This window comes from Cherax quadricarinatus, chromosome 29 (assembly GCF_038502225.1).
Source record: "Cherax quadricarinatus isolate ZL_2023a chromosome 29, ASM3850222v1, whole genome shotgun sequence".
NCBI lineage: Eukaryota > Metazoa > Arthropoda > Malacostraca > Decapoda > Parastacidae > Cherax > Cherax quadricarinatus.
Window position 1 is genome coordinate 36,278,938 of NC_091320.1, and position 17,500 is coordinate 36,296,437.

A 17,500-nucleotide genomic window follows, 5' to 3' on the forward strand; every position below is an offset into this window, starting at 1 on the left:
GCCAACCTATGTCCAACAACACTTCCAACCCATTTCCAACCCCATTGCCAACCCATGTCCAACCCCATTGCCAACCTATGTCCAACCCCATTGCCAACCTATGTCCAACCCCATTGCCAACCCATGTCCAACCCCATTGCCAACCCATGTCCAACCCCATTGCCAACCTATGTCCAACAACACTGCCAACCTATGTCCAACCCCATTGCCAACCCATGTCCAACCCCATTGCCAACCCATGTCCAACCCCATTGCCAACCTATGTCCAACAACACTGCCAACCCATGTCCAACCACATTGCCAACCCATGTCCAACCCCATTGCCAATAAATAAATAAATAAATAAATAAATAAATAAATATATATATATATATATATATATATATATATATATATATATATATATATATATATATATATATATATATATATATATATATATATATATGTAATACTGCCGAATAGGCAGAACTTCAGTGATCTTGGCTTAAATAGCAACGTTCATCTTGCCATATAGGACAAGTGAAAATTTGTGTATGCAATAATTTCGCCTTAAAATCATTCTAGAACCTAACAGGAAAAAAACATATTTCACTGTGTTTGTTTAGTATTAAATTATTGTAAACAAATCTAAAATATATATAGTTGGGTTAAGCTAAAATAAATTGTTCTTGTTATAATAAGGTTAGGTAAGTTTCCTAAGATTCTTTTGGTGCAAAATTATAAATTTTTACATTAACATTGTTGAAAAAAATATATCTTTAAACGTATAAGAGAAAATTTTAGAAAGGACTTAATTTTAAATGAGTTCATGCTAATTGACCAGTTTTACATATTCATTTGACATATATATATATATATATATATATATATATATATATATATATATATATATATATATATATATATATATATATATATATATGTATGTATGTATGTGTGTGTTTACCTGGAGAGAGTTCCGGGGGTCAACGCCCCCGCGGCCCGGTCTGTGACCAGGCCTCATGGTGGATCAGGACCTGATCACCCAGGCTGTTATTACTGGCTGCACGCAATCCAACGTACGAGCCACAGCCTGGCTGGTCATGTACCGACTTAAGGTGCTTGTGTGAGTGTAATTTACAAAAAAATTAGCAATGTATTAATTTATTCAGTATTGTCTTCATGATACAACACTGTGGTCAGGTCAGGTCAGGTCAGGTCAGGTCAGGTCAGGTCAAGTCAGGTCAAGTCAGGTCAGGTCAGGTCAGGTCAGGTCAGGTCAAGTCAGGTCATATCAGGTCAGGTCAGGTCAAGTCAGGTCAGGTCAAGTCAGGTCAAGTCAGGTCAGGTCAGGTCAGGTCAGGTCAGGTCAGGTCAAGTCAGGTCAGGTCAGGTCAGGTCAGGTCAGGTCAGGTCAGGTCAGGTCAGGTCAGGTCTTGCAACAAGCTTCCTGTACTCATTGCTGCATATCATTACTTTTATGTTGTTATTTATAATTCATTCTCTCTCTCTCTCTCTCTCTCTCTCTCCTCTCTCTCTCTCTCCTCTCTCTCTCTCTCTCTCTCTCTCTCTCTCTCTCTCTCTCTCTCTCTCTCTCTCTCTCTCTCTCTCTCTCTCTCTCTCTCTCTCCATCACTGTACCACTACACTGTACCCTCCCGCAGGAGCCAGTGCGGGAGCGGAGAAGGTGCGGCGGGGTGCGGCCAGCTTCCTGCGGACCCGTACCGCTTCGAGTACCACGCGGCGCAGCTGGAGAAGTTCCTGCGCGAGTACCGCTGCCTTCAGCAGCAGCTCATCCACATGAAGCAGTCGTACGAGGCTCAGCACCACCCTGGCTCAGCACCCAGGTCAGTACTGAGGTCACCAGGTCAGTACTGAGGTCACCAGGTCGATACTGAGGTCACCAGGTCAGTACTGAGGTCACCAGGTCAGTACTGAGGTCACCAGGTCGATATTGAGGTCACCAGGTCAGTACTGAGGTCACCAGGTCAGTACTGAGGACACCAGATCAATATTGGGGTCACCAGGTCAGTGCTTAGGTCAGCAGGTCAGTACTGAGGTCACCAGGTCAGTACTGAGATCACCAGGTCAGTACTGAGGTCACCAGATCAGTACTGAGGTCAGCCGGTCAGTACTGAGGTCAACAGGTCAATACTGAGGTCAGCAGGTCAGTACTGAGGTCACCAGGTCAGTACTGATGTCACCAGGTTAGTACTGAGGTCAGCAGGTCAGTACTGAGGTCACCAGGTCAGTACTGAGGTCAACAGGTCAATACTGAGGTCAGCAGGTCAGTACTGAGGTCACCAGGTCAGTACTGATGTCACCAGGTTAGTACTGAGGTCAGCAGGTCAGTACTGAGGTCACCAGGTCAATACTGAGGTCAGCAGGTCAGTACTGAGGTCGCCAGGTCAGTACTGAGATCTCCAGGTCAGTACTGAGGTCACCAGGTCAGTACTGAGATCTCCAGGTCAGTACTGAGGTCATCAGGTCAGTACTGAGATCTCCAGGTCAGTACTGAGGTCACCAGGTCAGTACTGAGGTCACCAGATCAGTACTGAGGTCAGCCGGTCAGTACTGAGGTCAGCAGTTCAGTACTGAGGTCACCTGGTCAGTACTGAGGTCAGCAAGTCAGTACTGAGATCAGCAGGTCAATGCTGAGATTTCCAGGTCAGTACTGAGGTTACCAGGTCAGTACTGAGATCAGCAGGTCAGTACTGGGGCCACCAGGTTAATACTAAGGTCACCAGGTCAGTAGTAAAGTCAGCAGGTAGTACTGGGGTCACCAGGTCAATATTGAAGTCTCCAGGTAAGTACTGAAGTCAACAGGTCTGTAATGACGTCACCAGTTCAGTAGTGACGCCACCGGGTCAGTAGTGACATCACCAGGCCAGTAGTGACGTCACCAGGTCAGTAGAGGAATCACTAGGTCAGCAGTGAGGTCGATAAAGAGGTCAAATGATGTCAGACAGGATTAGACGGGGTCTCCAGAGAAAGGTCTGGGACCTGGAGCGCCCAGGTTCAACACCTGCGTCAGCTCAGGTCCACCACACAGCTCAACAGGTCTCCAGAGACAAGTCTGGGACCTGGATCACCCAGGTTCAACACCTGGGTTAGCTCAGGTCTACAAAGCAGCTCAACAGATCTCCAGAGACAGGTCTGGGACCTGGAGCACCCAGGTTCAACACCTGGATCAACTCAGGTTCACCACGCAGCTCACGGGGTCTCCAGAGACAGGTCTGGGACCTGGAGCACCCAGGTTCAACACCTGGATCAACTCAGGTCCACCACGCAGCTCACGGGGTCTCCAGAGACAGGTCTGGGACCTGGAGCACCCAGGTTCAACACCTGGATCAACTCAGGTCCACCACGCAGCTCACGGGGTCTCCAGAGACAGGTCTGGGACCTGGAGCACCCAGGTTCAACACCTGGATCAACTCAGGTCCACCACGCAGCTCACGGGGTCTCCAGAGACAGGTCTGGGACCTGGAGCACCCAGGTTCAACACCTGGATCAACTCAGGTCCACCACGCAGCTCACGGGGTCTCCAGAGACAGGTCTGGGACCTGGAGCACCCAGGTTCAACACCTGGATCAACTCAGGTCCACCACGCAGCTCACGGGGTCTCCAGAGACAGGTCTGAGACCTGGAGCACCCAGGTTCAACACCTGGATCAACTCAGGTCCACCACGCAGCTCACGGGGTCTCCAGAGACAGGTCTGGGACCTGGAGCACCCAGGTTCAACACCTGGATCAACTCAGGTCCACCACGCAGCTCACGGGGTCTCCAGAGACAGGTCTGGGACCTGGAGCACCCAGGTTCAACACCTGGATCAACTCAGGTCCACCACGCAGCTCACGGGGTCTCCAGAGACAGGTCTGGGACCTGCAGCACCCAGGTTCAACACCTGCGTCAACTCAGGTCCACCACGCAGCTCACGGGGTCTCCAGAGACAGGTCTGGGACCTGCAGCACCCAGGTTCAACACCTGGATCAACTCAGGTCCACCACGCAGCTCACGGGGTCTCCAGAGACAGGTCTGGGACCTGCAGCACCCAGGTTCAACACCTGCGTCAACTCAGGTCCACCACGCAGCTCAACAGAGAAAGTTTCTTTCAGAAAAGTCCTCCAAGCATAAAACTTTTCACTGATTCGCTCAATAAATTCTCTAAATTCAGCAGCAGACGAGTCACAGAAGAAAAAAAAATGGAATTGGGTTCAGATATTAATGATATTCATAGATTTCTTCACCATTTTTTTTAGTTGAAATTGAACTTAGGGTTTAAAAAGAAGGTGTAATAATGGTAATTTATTGTCCATCTTTGACAGGATCGTATCTAAAATCTGCTGCCGTGTCTGCTCTCTCTCTCTCTCTCTCTCTCTCTCTCTCTCTCTCTCTCTCTCTCTCTCTCTCTCTCTCTCTCTCACACACCAAGAGCCAGGGGCCAGGAGCTGTGACTCAACCCCTGCAACCACAACCACAACTGGGTGAGTACACACACAAAAGGATAAGACAGAGGGATAGGTAGACTTCATCTTCTTGGACTGTAAGAAGACTTTTGACACAGTACCACCCAAGAGACTGGTTGAAAAGGTAGAGGAGCAGCAGCAGTAGTAGCAGGGAAAGTACTGTTATGGATCAGGGAATACCTTACAGGAAGGAAACAACGTGTATTGGTACGTGGCAGAGTGGGTACATGTGTTGAGTGGGGTTCCACAAGGGTCAGTCTTGGGTCCAGTGCTGTTTCTAGTATATGTGAATGACATGACAGAAGGGATAGATGCAGAGGTGTCCCTGTTTGCTGACGATGTGAAGCTAAAGAGAAGACCAAACGTGGACGAGGATCAAGTAAGTCTGCAAGGAGATCTGGACAGACTGCAAGCCTGGTCCAACAAATAGCTCCTGCAGTTTAACCCCAGCAAGTGCAAAGTCATAAAGTTTGGGGAAGGACAAAGAAGACCGCAGACGGTGTACAGCCTAAGAGGCCAAAGGCTGCAAAACTTACTCAAAGAGAAGGATCCTGTGGTGAGCATGATACCGAGCACATCTCTTGATGCGCACATCAACTGGAACTAAGGAGTATGTTCTACGAGGAGAGGTGTGACGTGAAGAATGGTTTTAAAAACCGACAAGTCGAAGATTGAGACACTTATGTAACATATGGGAATCTTTATTCAGGAAACGTTTCGCCACACAGTGGCTTCATCAGTCCAATACAAAGCAGAAGGTGTAAGGAGAGGAGGAGTTTGAGGTAATCAGTCCCTCAGCCTGGAGTCGATGTGTTCAGTCCATCAAACTTGTAGAATGTACAGCACAGGGCCGAAGACGTGGCTTATATATACATACATACATACATATATATATATATATATATATATATATATATATATATATATATATATATATATATATATATATATATATATATATATATATATATATATATACATGCAAAACAACCACTGTGAAAGAATAGTGAAATTCCAAGCGCTTTCGCGACTTCTCACATTATCAAGGAACTATGGTAATGTGTTGCATCTTTGTCATATTCCATCACGATAGATTTTGTATTCTGATAATGAAATATGTCCACCTGAGCTGCCAGAAGAGGATGTTGTTGGTCGTATTTTTGGAGACGAATAAGACGCCTGTGCAGCATCCGGGTATTTTTGTTGGTAGACCTATCATTAACCAGTGGTTTTCATCAGTACAATACAGAGACGCAAGACGAAGATTGTAGAAGAGGCAATCAGTCCCTCGGCCTCGCAGAATTATATACAAGAGGACAAATAAAAATTCCCATTTGTTGTACCTGTATCTTATTTTTCATCGTGACGGTATTGTATACCATTGTTTTAGTGATGTTCCAGTGTGAGTTGAGAAGCAAATTCTTTCCAGCAGACCTTGAGTTAATATCAGCACAGAATTACCATCTCTGAGAGCAAACATAGTGTGGAGGGTGAGGATGATCCAGTGTTTGACTGCTGTCACTTACATCCTTCTGTTTGTCATCTGCGACTCTTCTATTACCGGATTGTGCAGCATCTGTGCAGCGAGAATCAGTGAGAATGTTGGGGAAGTTGTGAAGGTGGGAATATGTCAGACACTTACACGCCTCAAAGAGACACTTACACGTCTCAAAGAGACACTTACACGTCTCAAAGAGACACTTACACGTCTTAAAGAGACACTTACACGCCTCAAAGAAACACTTACACGTCTGAAAGAGACACTTACACGTCTCAAAGAGACACTTACACGTCTCAAAGAGACACTTACACGTCTCAAAGAGACACTCACACGCCTCAAAGAGACACTTACACGCCTCAAAGAAACACTTACACGTCTGAAAGAGACACTTACACGTCTCAAAGAGACACTTACACGTTTGAAAGAGACACTTACACGTCTCAAAGAAATACTTACACGTCTGAAAGAGACACTTACATGTCTCAAAGAGACACTTACACGTCTGAAAGAGACACTTACACGTCTGAAAGAGACACACGTCTCAGAGACACTTACACGTCTGAAAGAGACACTTACACGTCTCAAAGAGTGCTTGCTGGCATGAAACAAGCAATTTTCAATATAAAATGTAAACACGACCATCCATAAGAACACTCAAGGTAAAAAGCTATATAACAGAAAAAAAAACATTGTTACGAACTCTGAGTAATGATTTGAAAAATATTAATTGATTTTTTTTTGGGGGGGAGGGGGAGCTAATGATATATGTTGTCCATCTTCCTCTCAGAGTTGACAGTTCTTAAATTTTGTCGAAGTTGTGTTTCTGATAGTGTGTGTTGCTGGTCTCCCTGAACAACAACACAACAATACCTAAGTCACTGGTAGTGACTTAGGTTAAATAAGAGAAATTCTGGAAAGCTGAGCAGCTGGATATGCAGACTCCATCTCGACCCGGGCCAATTATAGTGGAAGACGGGTGTGTGCGGCGGACGCCAGAGACAGATACTAACTGGACAGGTTGCAGAGACAAGGCACAGACCGGGACATCCTCCAGCAGGCAGCAGAGACACGTTCTAATGGTATTATAGAGTGAGTGAGGGACGATGCAGAGGGATGGGATGACCATTGTCTCCTGACTCCAGGGAGGTCACATACACGACTCTAGTTAACACCTGTGAAGCTTGTGAATGGTGCTGGTGATGAAGCTGTGTGTGTGTGTGTGTGTGTGTGTGTGTGTGTGTGTGTGTGTGTGTGTGTGTGTGTGTGTGTGTGTGTGTGTGTGTGTGTGTGTGTGTGTGTGTGTGTGTGTGTGTGTGTGTGTGTGTGTGTGTGTGTGTGTGTGTGTGCTCTGGGAGGGGGTGAGAGCTCACGCGTGTGTTTATGAGTGCATATTTGTTTTAATTTGCAATAAAGGTCGTCTGGGTGTGTTAGCATGACAATGTTGACTTTGCAACAATGCATCAGAGTATTAAGGCAGAATGATACTTACAAGGAACATGTTTGCTCCTCATTTTCTGTAAGAACAGTGTCTGGCTCTAACATTAAAATAACTTACGGCCTTAAATTGCTGCATCAGCCGCTGTAAAGCTGCATTCTAATGTGCAATTATATAATTTTCAGCTAAGCCCGAGGTCATATTTTAGGCCGATTATGGCAATGTCGGATTTTTTGTATAATTCTTACATTGTTTAAGTTTATTATTAATGTTGTCTGAGGGCAATTTGTGTTTAACTTTAGTGGTTCTGTCGGCATGAATGAGTGTAGGGGATGCGTGTGCGCAGGCGCGCGCACACACACACACACACACACACACACACACACACACACACACACACACACACACACCACTACGATCAATATACACACAGTAATCTAAGTCACTGTCTCTCCTCAGATTGGACTACCATCCAGAGACACATGGAGGAATGGGTGCTGCTCCTCCACCTCCTCTTCCGCAAATCGGGTCCTTCCAACACCTCCTTGGGACTCATCCACCTCCTCTGGAGGTCCTACCGCCTCCTCTAGATGCCATACCACCTCCTCTAGAGATTATTCCTCCCCCTCCTCCCCCTGTAGTAGCCGGTCTACCAGCAGTCCCTGCGTCGCTGCCTCCGTCTGCAGCACGAACAACAGTGTCTTCCACCAAGCCTTCCTCTGTTAAAGTCCAGAAGTCCTATGGTGGGAGTCCGCAGTCCTACACCGAAGTCTCGGCGATGCAGGCACATGCCGCAGCCTCCTCCGAACCTCTAAAGTCCATCCTTAAGAAAACTCCTGAAGCAGGGAAGCAGCAGCAGCGACAACAGAAGCTAAGGAAGAACTCAAGTACATCGCAGATAGAGGACCCAGCCGGGTGCACGGCAGATCATCCCCACCACCAGTAGCACCTGCAGTGCTGAAGTACCACAACTCAAGGTGTGTCAGGGTGCACGGGTCTACATTCCCTACTATGGTGCACTCTCTTGCACTGTGTAAACTTCTGCTTTTCCTGAAGTGGTAAACCCGTGCGTGTTATACACAGCTATGTTCTTATATATGAAAGTCTGAAGTATGTTCAGAAAGATATACCAGTAGCTTGTACCAGTGATACATGTTGTAGCTTGTACCAGTGATACATGTTGTAGCTTGTACCAGTGATACATGCTGTAGCTTGTACCAGTGATACATGCTGTAGCTTGTACCAGTGATACATGTTGTAGCTTGTACCAGTGATACATGTTGTAGCTTGTACCAGTGATACATGTTGTAGCTTGTACCAGTGATACATGTTGTAGCTTGTACCAGTGATACATGCTGAAGTTTGTACCAGTGATACATGTTGTAGCTTGTACCAGTGATACATGCTGTAGTTTGTACCAGTGATACATGTTGTAGCTTGTACCAGTGATACATGTTGTAGCTTGTACCAGTGATACATGTTGTAGCTTGTACCAGTGATACATGCTGAAGTTTGTACCAGTGATACATGTTGTAGCTTGTACCAGTGATACATGCTGTAGCTTGTACCAGTGATACATGTTGTAGCTTGTACCAGTGATACATGTTGTAGCTTGTACCAGTGATACATGCTGTAGCTTGTACCAGTGATACATGTTGTAGCTTGTACCAGTGATACATGTTGTAGCTTGTACCAGTGATACATGTTGTAGCTTGTACCAGTGATACATGCTGTAGCTTGTACCAGTGATACATGTTGTAGCTTGTACCAGTGATACATGTTGTAGCTTGTACCAGTGATACATGCTGTAGCTTGTACCAGTGATACATGCTGTAGCTTGTACCAGTGATACATGTTGTAGCTTGTACCAGTGATACATGCTGTAGCTTGTACCAGTGATACATGTTGTAGCTTGTACCAGTGATACATGTTGTAGCTTGTACCAGTGATACATGTTGTAGCTTGTACCAGTGATACATGCTGTAGTTTGTACCAGTGATACATGCTGTAGTTTGCACCAGTGATACATGCTGTAGTTTGTACCAGTGATACATGTTGTAGCTTGTACCAGTGATACATGCTGTAGCTTGTACCAGTGATACATGTTGTAGCTTGTACCAGTGATACATGTTGTAGCTTGTACCAGTGATACATGCTGTAGTTTGTACCAGTGATACATGCTGTAGTTTGTACCAGTGATACATGCTGTAGCTTGTACCAGTGATACATGCTGTAGTTTGTACCAGTGATACATGCTGTAGCTTGTACCAGTGATACATGTTGTAGCTTGTACCAGTGATACATGTTGTAGCTTGTACCAGTGATACATGCTGTAGTTTGTACCAGTGATACATGCTGTAGTTTGTACCAGTGATACATGCTGTAGCTTGTACCAGTGATACATGCTGTAGTTTGTACCAGTGATACATGCTGTAGCTTGTACCAGTGATACATGTTGTAGCTTGTACCAGTGATACATGTTGTAGCTTGTACCAGTGATACATGCTATAGTTTGTACCAGTGATACATGTTGTAGCTTGTACCAGTGATACATGCTATAGTTTGTACCAGTGATACATGCTGTAGTTTGTACCAGTGATACATGCTGTAGTTTGTACCAGTGATACATGCTGTAGCTTGTACCAGTGATACATGCTGTAGTTTGTACCAGTGATACATGCTGTAGCTTGTACCAGTGATACATGTTGTAGCTTGTACCAGTGATACATGTTGTAGCTTGTACCAGTGATACATGCTATAGTTTGTACCAGTGATACATGCTGTAGCTTGTACCAGTGATACATGCTGTAGTTTGTACCAGTGATACATGCTGTAGCTTGTACCAGTGATACATGTTGTAGCTTGTTCCAGTGATACATGTTGTAGCTTGTACCAGTGATACATGCTGTAGCTTGTACCAGTGATACATGCTGTAGTTTGTACCAGTGATACATGCTGTAGCTTGTACCAGTGATACATGTTGTAGCTTGTACCAGTGATACATGCTGTAGCTTGTACCAGTGATACATGCTGTAGCTTGTACCAGTGATACATGCTGTAGTTTGTACCAGTGATACATGCTGTAGCTTGTACCAGTGATACATGTTGTAGCTTGTACCAGTGATACATGCTGTAGCTTGTACCAGTGATACATGCTGTAGTTTGTACCAGTGATACATGCTGTAGCTTGTACCAGTGATACATGTTGTAGCTTGTACCAGTGATACATGCTGTAGCTTGTACCAGTGATACATGCTGTAGTTTGTACCAGTGATACATGTTGTAGCTTGTACCAGTGATACATGCTGTAGCTTGTACCAGTGATACATGTTGTAGTTTGTACCAGTGATACATGCTGTAGTTTGTACCAGTGATACATGCTGTAGCTTGTACCAGTGATACATGCTGTAGCTTGTACCAGTGATACATGTTGTAGTTTGTACCAGTGATACATGCTGTAGTTTGTACCAGTGATACATGCTGTAGCTTGTACCAGTGATACATGTTGTAGCTTGTACCAGTGATACATGCTGTAGTTTGTACCAGTGATACATGTTGTAGCTTGTACCAGTGATACATGCAGTAGCTTGTACCAGTGATACATGCTGTAGCTTGTACCAGTGATACATGCTGTAGCTTGTACCAGTGATACATGCTGTAGCTTGTACCAGTGGTACATGCTGTAGCTTGTACCAGTGATACATGCTGTAGCTTGTACCAGTGATACATGCTGTAGCTTGTACCAGTGATACATGCTGTAGCTTGTACCAGTGATACATGCAGTAGCTTGTACCAGTGATACATGTTGTAGCTTGTACCAGTGATACATGTTGTAGCTTGTACCAGTGATACATGCTGTAGTTTGTACCAGTGATACATGCTGTAGTTTGTACCAGTGATACATGTTGTAGTTTGTACCAGTGATACATGTTGTAGCTTGTACCAGTGATACATGCTGTAGTTTGTACCAGTGATACATGCAGTAGCTTGTACCAGTGATACATGTTGTAGTTTGTACCAGTGATACATGTTGTAGCTTGTACCAGTGATACATGCTGTAGTTTGTACCAGTGATACATGCTGTAGCTTGTACCAGTGATACATGCAGTAGCTTGTACCAGTGATACATGTTGTAGCTTGTACCAGTGATACATGCTGTAGCTTGTACCAGTGATACATGCTGTAGCTTGTACCAGTGATACATGCTGTAGCTTGTACCAGTGATACATGCTGTAGCTTGTACCAGTGATACATGCAGTAGCTTGTACCAGTGATACATGTTGTAGCTTGTACCAGTGATACATGTTGTAGCTTGTACCAGTGATACATGCTGTAGTTTGTACCAGTGATACATGCTGTAGTTTGTACCAGTGATACATGTTGTAGTTTGTACCAGTGATACATGTTGTAGCTTGTACCAGTGATACATGCTGTAGTTTGTACCAGTGATACATGCAGTAGCTTGTACCAGTGATACATGTTGTAGTTTGTACCAGTGATACATGTTGTAGCTTGTACCAGTGATACATGCTGTAGTTTGTACCAGTGATACATGCTGTAGCTTGTACCAGTGATACATGCAGTAGCTTGTACCAGTGATACATGTTGTAGCTTGTACCAGTGATACATGTTGTAGCTTGTACCAGTGATACATGCTGTAGTTTGTACCAGTAATACATGCAGTAGCTTGTACCAGTGATACATGTTGTAGCTTGTACCAGTGATACATGCTGTAGTTTGTACCAGTGATACATGCAGTAGCTTGTACCAGTGATACATGTTGTAGCTTGTACCAGTGATACATGTTGTAGTTTGTACCAGTGATACATATTGTAGTTTGTACCAGTGATACATGCTATAGTTTGTACCAGTGATACATGCTGTAGTTTGTACCAGTGATACATGCTATAGTTTGTACCAGTGATACATGCAGTAGCTTGTACCAGTGATACATGTTGTAGCTTGTACCAGTGATACATGTTGTAGTTTGTACCAGTGATACATGTTGTAGCTTGTACCAGTGATACATGTTGTAGCTTGTACCAGTGATACATGTTGTAGTTTGTACCAGTGATACATGCTGTAGCTTGTACCAGTGATACATGCTGTAGCTTGTACCAGTGATACATGCAGTAGCTTGTACCAGTGATACATGTTGTAGCTTGTACCAGTGATACATGTTGTAGTTTGTACCAGTGATACATGTTGTAGCTTGTACCAGTGATACATGTTGTAGCTTGTACCAGTGATACATGTTGTAGTTTGTACCAGTGATACATGCTGTAGCTTGTACCAGTGATACATGCTGTAGCTTGTACCAGTGATACATGCAGTAGCTTGTACCAGTGATACATGTTGTAGCTTGTACCAGTGATACATGCTGTAGCTTGTACCAGTGATACATGCAGTAGCTTGTACCAGTGATACATGTTGTAGCTTGTACCAGTGATACATATTGTAGTTTGTACCAGTGATACATGTTGTAGCTTGTACCAGTGATACATGCTGTAGTTTGTACCAATGATACATGTTGTAGTTTGTACCAGTGATACATATTGTAGTTTGTACCAGTGATACATGCTATAGTTTGTACCAGTGATACATGCTGTAGTTTGTACCAGTGATACATGTTGTAGTTTGTACCAGTGATACATGTTGTAGTTTGTACCAGTGATACATGCTATAGTTTGTACCAGTGATACATGCTGTAGTTTGTACCAGTGATACATGTTGTAGTTTGTACCAGTGATACATGTTGTAGTTTGTACCAGTGATACATGCTGTAGTTTGTACCAGTGATACATGTTGTAGTTTGTACCAGTGATACATGCTGTAGTTTGTACCAGTGATACATGTTGTAGTTTGTACCAGTGATACATGTTGTAGTTTGTACCAGTGATACATGCTGTAGTTTGTACCAGTGATACATGTTGTAGTTTGTACCAGTGATACATGCTGTAGTTTGTACCAGTGATACGTGTTGTAGTTTGTACCAGTGATACATGCTGTAGTTTGTACCAGTGATACATGCTGTAGCTTGTACCAGTGATACATGTTGTAGTTTGTACCAGTGATACATGCTGTAGCTTGTACCAGTGATACGTGTTGTAGTTTGTACCAGTGATACATGCTGTAGTTTGTACCAGTAATACATGCTATAGTTTGTACCAGTGATACATGCTGTAGCTTGTACCAGTGATACATGTTGTAGCTTGTACCAGTGATACATGCTGTAGCTTGTACCAGTGATACATGCTGTAGCTTGTACCAGTGATACATGCTGTAGCTTGTACCAGTGATACATGCTGTAGCTTGTACCAGTGATACATGCTGTAGTTTGTACCAGTGATACATGCTGTAGTTTGTACTTTTGGAATGCAATAATTACATTCTGTTAAGCACTAAACCCACGTGGGAGGTTCAATACTACGTCACGTAATCAAGGTCTGATTTAACAACGGTATATCAAGTCTCTTCAGCGCTGATACTGATTATTATCATTATTGTTATAAATATTGTTATTACTATTAATAATTATTATTAAGTATAATTATTATTGCTAATTATATTAATTATAATTATTACTAATTATAATCATTATTACTAATTGTTATATTATTATTAATTATAATTATTTTTACTACTTATTATTAATTGTAATTATTATTATTAATTATATATTAATTATATTTTATTGTTATTATTATTTGTAATTATAATTATTATTATTGTTATTCCTCTTTAAAGAAATAGTGAGAAAGTTTAAGATGTTTATGGAGGAACTTCAAGGAGGAGGAGGAGGCTGGTAGCCAGAGTTCTGGAGAGTAATTATCTCACGTAAACCTGAAGATCAGTTCCAGGCTGTTGACCACTGCTCTTTCTTGTTTCCAGACGAAGGCGCACCCGAAGTGACTACTCAAGACTGCCGGGGACCTCGACACCGTGGGTCAGTGGCCCTGGAGACTGTGGGTCAGTGGCCCTGGAGACTGTGGGTCAGTGGCCCTGGAGACTGTGGGTCAGTGGCCCTGGAGACTGTGGGTCAGTGGCCCTCGAGACCGTGGGTCAGTGGGCTTCGAGACCGTGGGTCACTTGCCCTCGAGATCGTAGGTCACTGGCCCTGGAGATCGTGGGTCAGTGGGCCTTGAGACCGTGGGTCAGTGAACCACGAGACCGTGGATCAGTAAACCTCGAGACAGTGGGCCAGTGGCCCTCGACACCGTGCGTCAATGGCCCTTGAGACTGTGAGTCAGTGGCCCGCGGGAACAGTTTACTACGTTGGAGTGTATTCCGAGAGGCGGACAGATGCAGGGATGCTCTACGACCATGGCATCCTTCGCAAACATAGCCACGACAGCCGCAATAACCACGGCAACCGCGTCAACCAACGTCAGCCATAACAACCACTTAAACCATGGCTAGAGATGAGAGCCACTACATCTCAGAAGCCAAGCTCTTCCTCTCTCTCTCTCTCACTGGCTAAACAGTCACCTCCGTAAGAAGCCACAAGAAGACGAACCTTCAGCACTGAGGGTCAGTGAGCCACTGATGTCACTGCTGATCGCTGACATATTCAAGGTCCGTCTGTAAGGTGACATCAGACGTTCAATGGCAAAACTGAAGCACATGTCTTGGCAGCAGTTTCATCCATTGTCCTTTAACTGTGAGTCTCCTGCCATGGAGACTGTGCTAGGCTCGTTCTCCCCCTATCTTTGTACTGAACCAGTGACCTGAAGAATGATTCACTGACCTGAAGAATGATTCACTGACCTGAAAGCTGACTCACTGACCTGAAGAATGAACCACTGGCCTGAAAACTGACTCACTGACCTGAAGAATGGTTCACTGACCTGAAAACTGACTCACTGACCTGAAGAATGATTCACTGACCTGAAGAATGATTCACCTATCTGAAGAATAACCCACTGATGTAAACAAAGACAGTGGAGTTTTTTCAACATACTCACAACATACGCTAGCCACCAACATGCTGATATATGCGTAAACACTGACAGTTGTGTCGCGATGTTGGGGCGGGATGCAGCCCAAGGCGCCATGATAGGATGTACCCACTTTGTGTATATATTTGTACATATATATATTTTTTTGTCCCTAGCGATGAGTGTTTGACGTGGCAGAAGATTCATGGATAATGTCCAGTGTGTGTGTGTGTGTGTAGTAGTGGCGAAAAAATGTTCATGTGAAGCTTACAGACTGTCCGAAATATTTTTTCGATTCTCTTCACCGAGTGAAAAAAAAAAAGACAGTGGATCCCAAAAAAATCCCATTTGTTAGTTATTACAAGTCTAAATAAATGATATATCAGAAAAGATTCCTCAAATAATAGATTTTTTTACAAAAATGAATTGAGTGATAGCATTTGTTGTTGTTGCTGTTGTTGTTATTGTTTACAAAAGTCTTATAAACTGGTGCTAAGGACTGGGAAAATTGTGATGGTTGAGACGTTGTTGTAGCCGTGGGAGAGCTCTAAAACCGCGTGGTCATGCGGCGCATGGAGAATGAGAGACAGTTATGTTTGGTGCGAGAAAGAGGACGGTCGTCTCCCGCTCCCCCAATTCCTTGGATCAAGAGCCCCCCTCACCGGCATCAAGGCACCTTGAAGACTGCAGATTAAATATACACAAGTGTGTGTGTGTGTGTGTGTGTATGTGACTGAATAATTTGACTCTTGTATCAGTCATGTTACTTCTGGCTTATTATTGCCAACTGTCGGTCTAACAGGATATATGCACTGAGAGCAGCATGTTTCTCAGTGTATATACACTGAAAGTTTACATTAATCCCCGTTTTAGGGATTAAAATATTGGAGTCTGGAGGTGAACAGGTGACACGCAGCCTTCATGACCCTCATGTAGTCGATAAGCTTGAAACCCCATTAACCAGCGATCTTATGATCTTAATGTGGAACAAGCCACATGGGGATGGAAATCTTCAGCTCAAGAAATTTCGCATTCTCATACGTCGTCAGGAGCTGTGCAATGTTGCAAGACATCAACATTGCATAGCTCCTGACAACGCACCAGAGTGCGAAAGATCTTGAGCTGAGAAACATATTGAAGCAACACTGAAAACTGCTTAAAGAATTCTATATTAAACATGTATCACATTTTTACCAAACACAGCTGAGAAATATTTCAGTATTCAGGGGAAAATGTGCGATAAAATTTCTCACTTCAAAATTTTTTACTAATAAATTGAAATAGCATACGACTGCTGCCTCAAAGAAGAGAGAGAGAGAGAGAGAGAGAGAGAGAGAGAGAGAGAGAGAGAGAGAGAGAGAGAGAGAGAGAGAGAGAAGAACCTGTGGTGGAGTCCTGAATCTCGGCCATGTCATCCCAGCCTCTCATTCCTTCAGAACAGTGTTAATATATTTACCAATGGAAAGGAGGAGAGCACTAAAGCCACAGGGGTAGAATCTACAGAGCACCCGGGGGGAAGGAGGGAAATGGTTTGTAATAATTTTATATCAGAAAGAGCCAAGTCCTTCTGATAACCTTGGATTTTGGGAGTATTTTGACAAGGTGCCCTTTTCAAAAAGGTGCCTCTCGGAAAGGGTAGATTAAACAAGGGCCAATATATAAGATTTAAAATAGATTTAAGATAGATTTCCTTAATAAAAGAAGATAATATTAACAGCCTGCTGGTGCCAAAAGTTAATTAATCCAACTAGGGATAAACAAGTCGAATAACTGTTATGATAATCCAGAAGACAGGACGGATGACAGAGTTAATCCACGACTCTGAAGCCTGACATACACACGCTCCCGGAGTACCTTTAATTCAACGTTTCGCACTCTGTATAAGGCTTTATCAAGCTCTGTACACAGGGCTTTATCAAGCTCTGTACACAGGGCTTTATCAAGCTCTGTACACAGGGCTTTATCAAGCTCTGTACACAGGGCTTTATCAAGCTCTATACACAAGGCTTTATCAAGTTCTGTACACAGGGCTTTATCAAACTCTGTGCACAGGGCTTTATCAGGATCTACACACAAAGCTTTATCAGGTTCTATACACAGGGCTTTATCAACCTCTGTACACAGGGCTTTATCAGGCTCTACACACAAAGCTTTATCAAACTTTATCAGGTTCTATACA

At 43.8% G+C, this 17,500-nt stretch overlaps 1 protein-coding gene across 2 annotated transcripts in view; it reads left to right on the forward strand.

Annotated features, from left to right (window-relative positions):
* LOC128690452 (uncharacterized) overlaps positions 1–17,500 on the forward strand; it is a 544,828-nt gene that overhangs the window by 525,267 nt on the left and 2,061 nt on the right. For both annotated transcript variants that reach the window (XM_070089732.1, XM_070089733.1), the window contains 3 exons: positions 1,646–1,828; positions 7,844–8,361; positions 14,276–17,500. The exon at positions 14,276–17,500 is cut by the window's right edge and continues 2,061 nt beyond it. In XM_070089732.1, the coding sequence (XP_069945833.1) occupies positions 1,646–1,828; positions 7,844–8,330 (670 nt within the window). In that variant the 3' untranslated portion in view covers positions 8,331–8,361; positions 14,276–17,500. The remainder of the gene's footprint in view (positions 1–1,645; positions 1,829–7,843; positions 8,362–14,275) is intronic.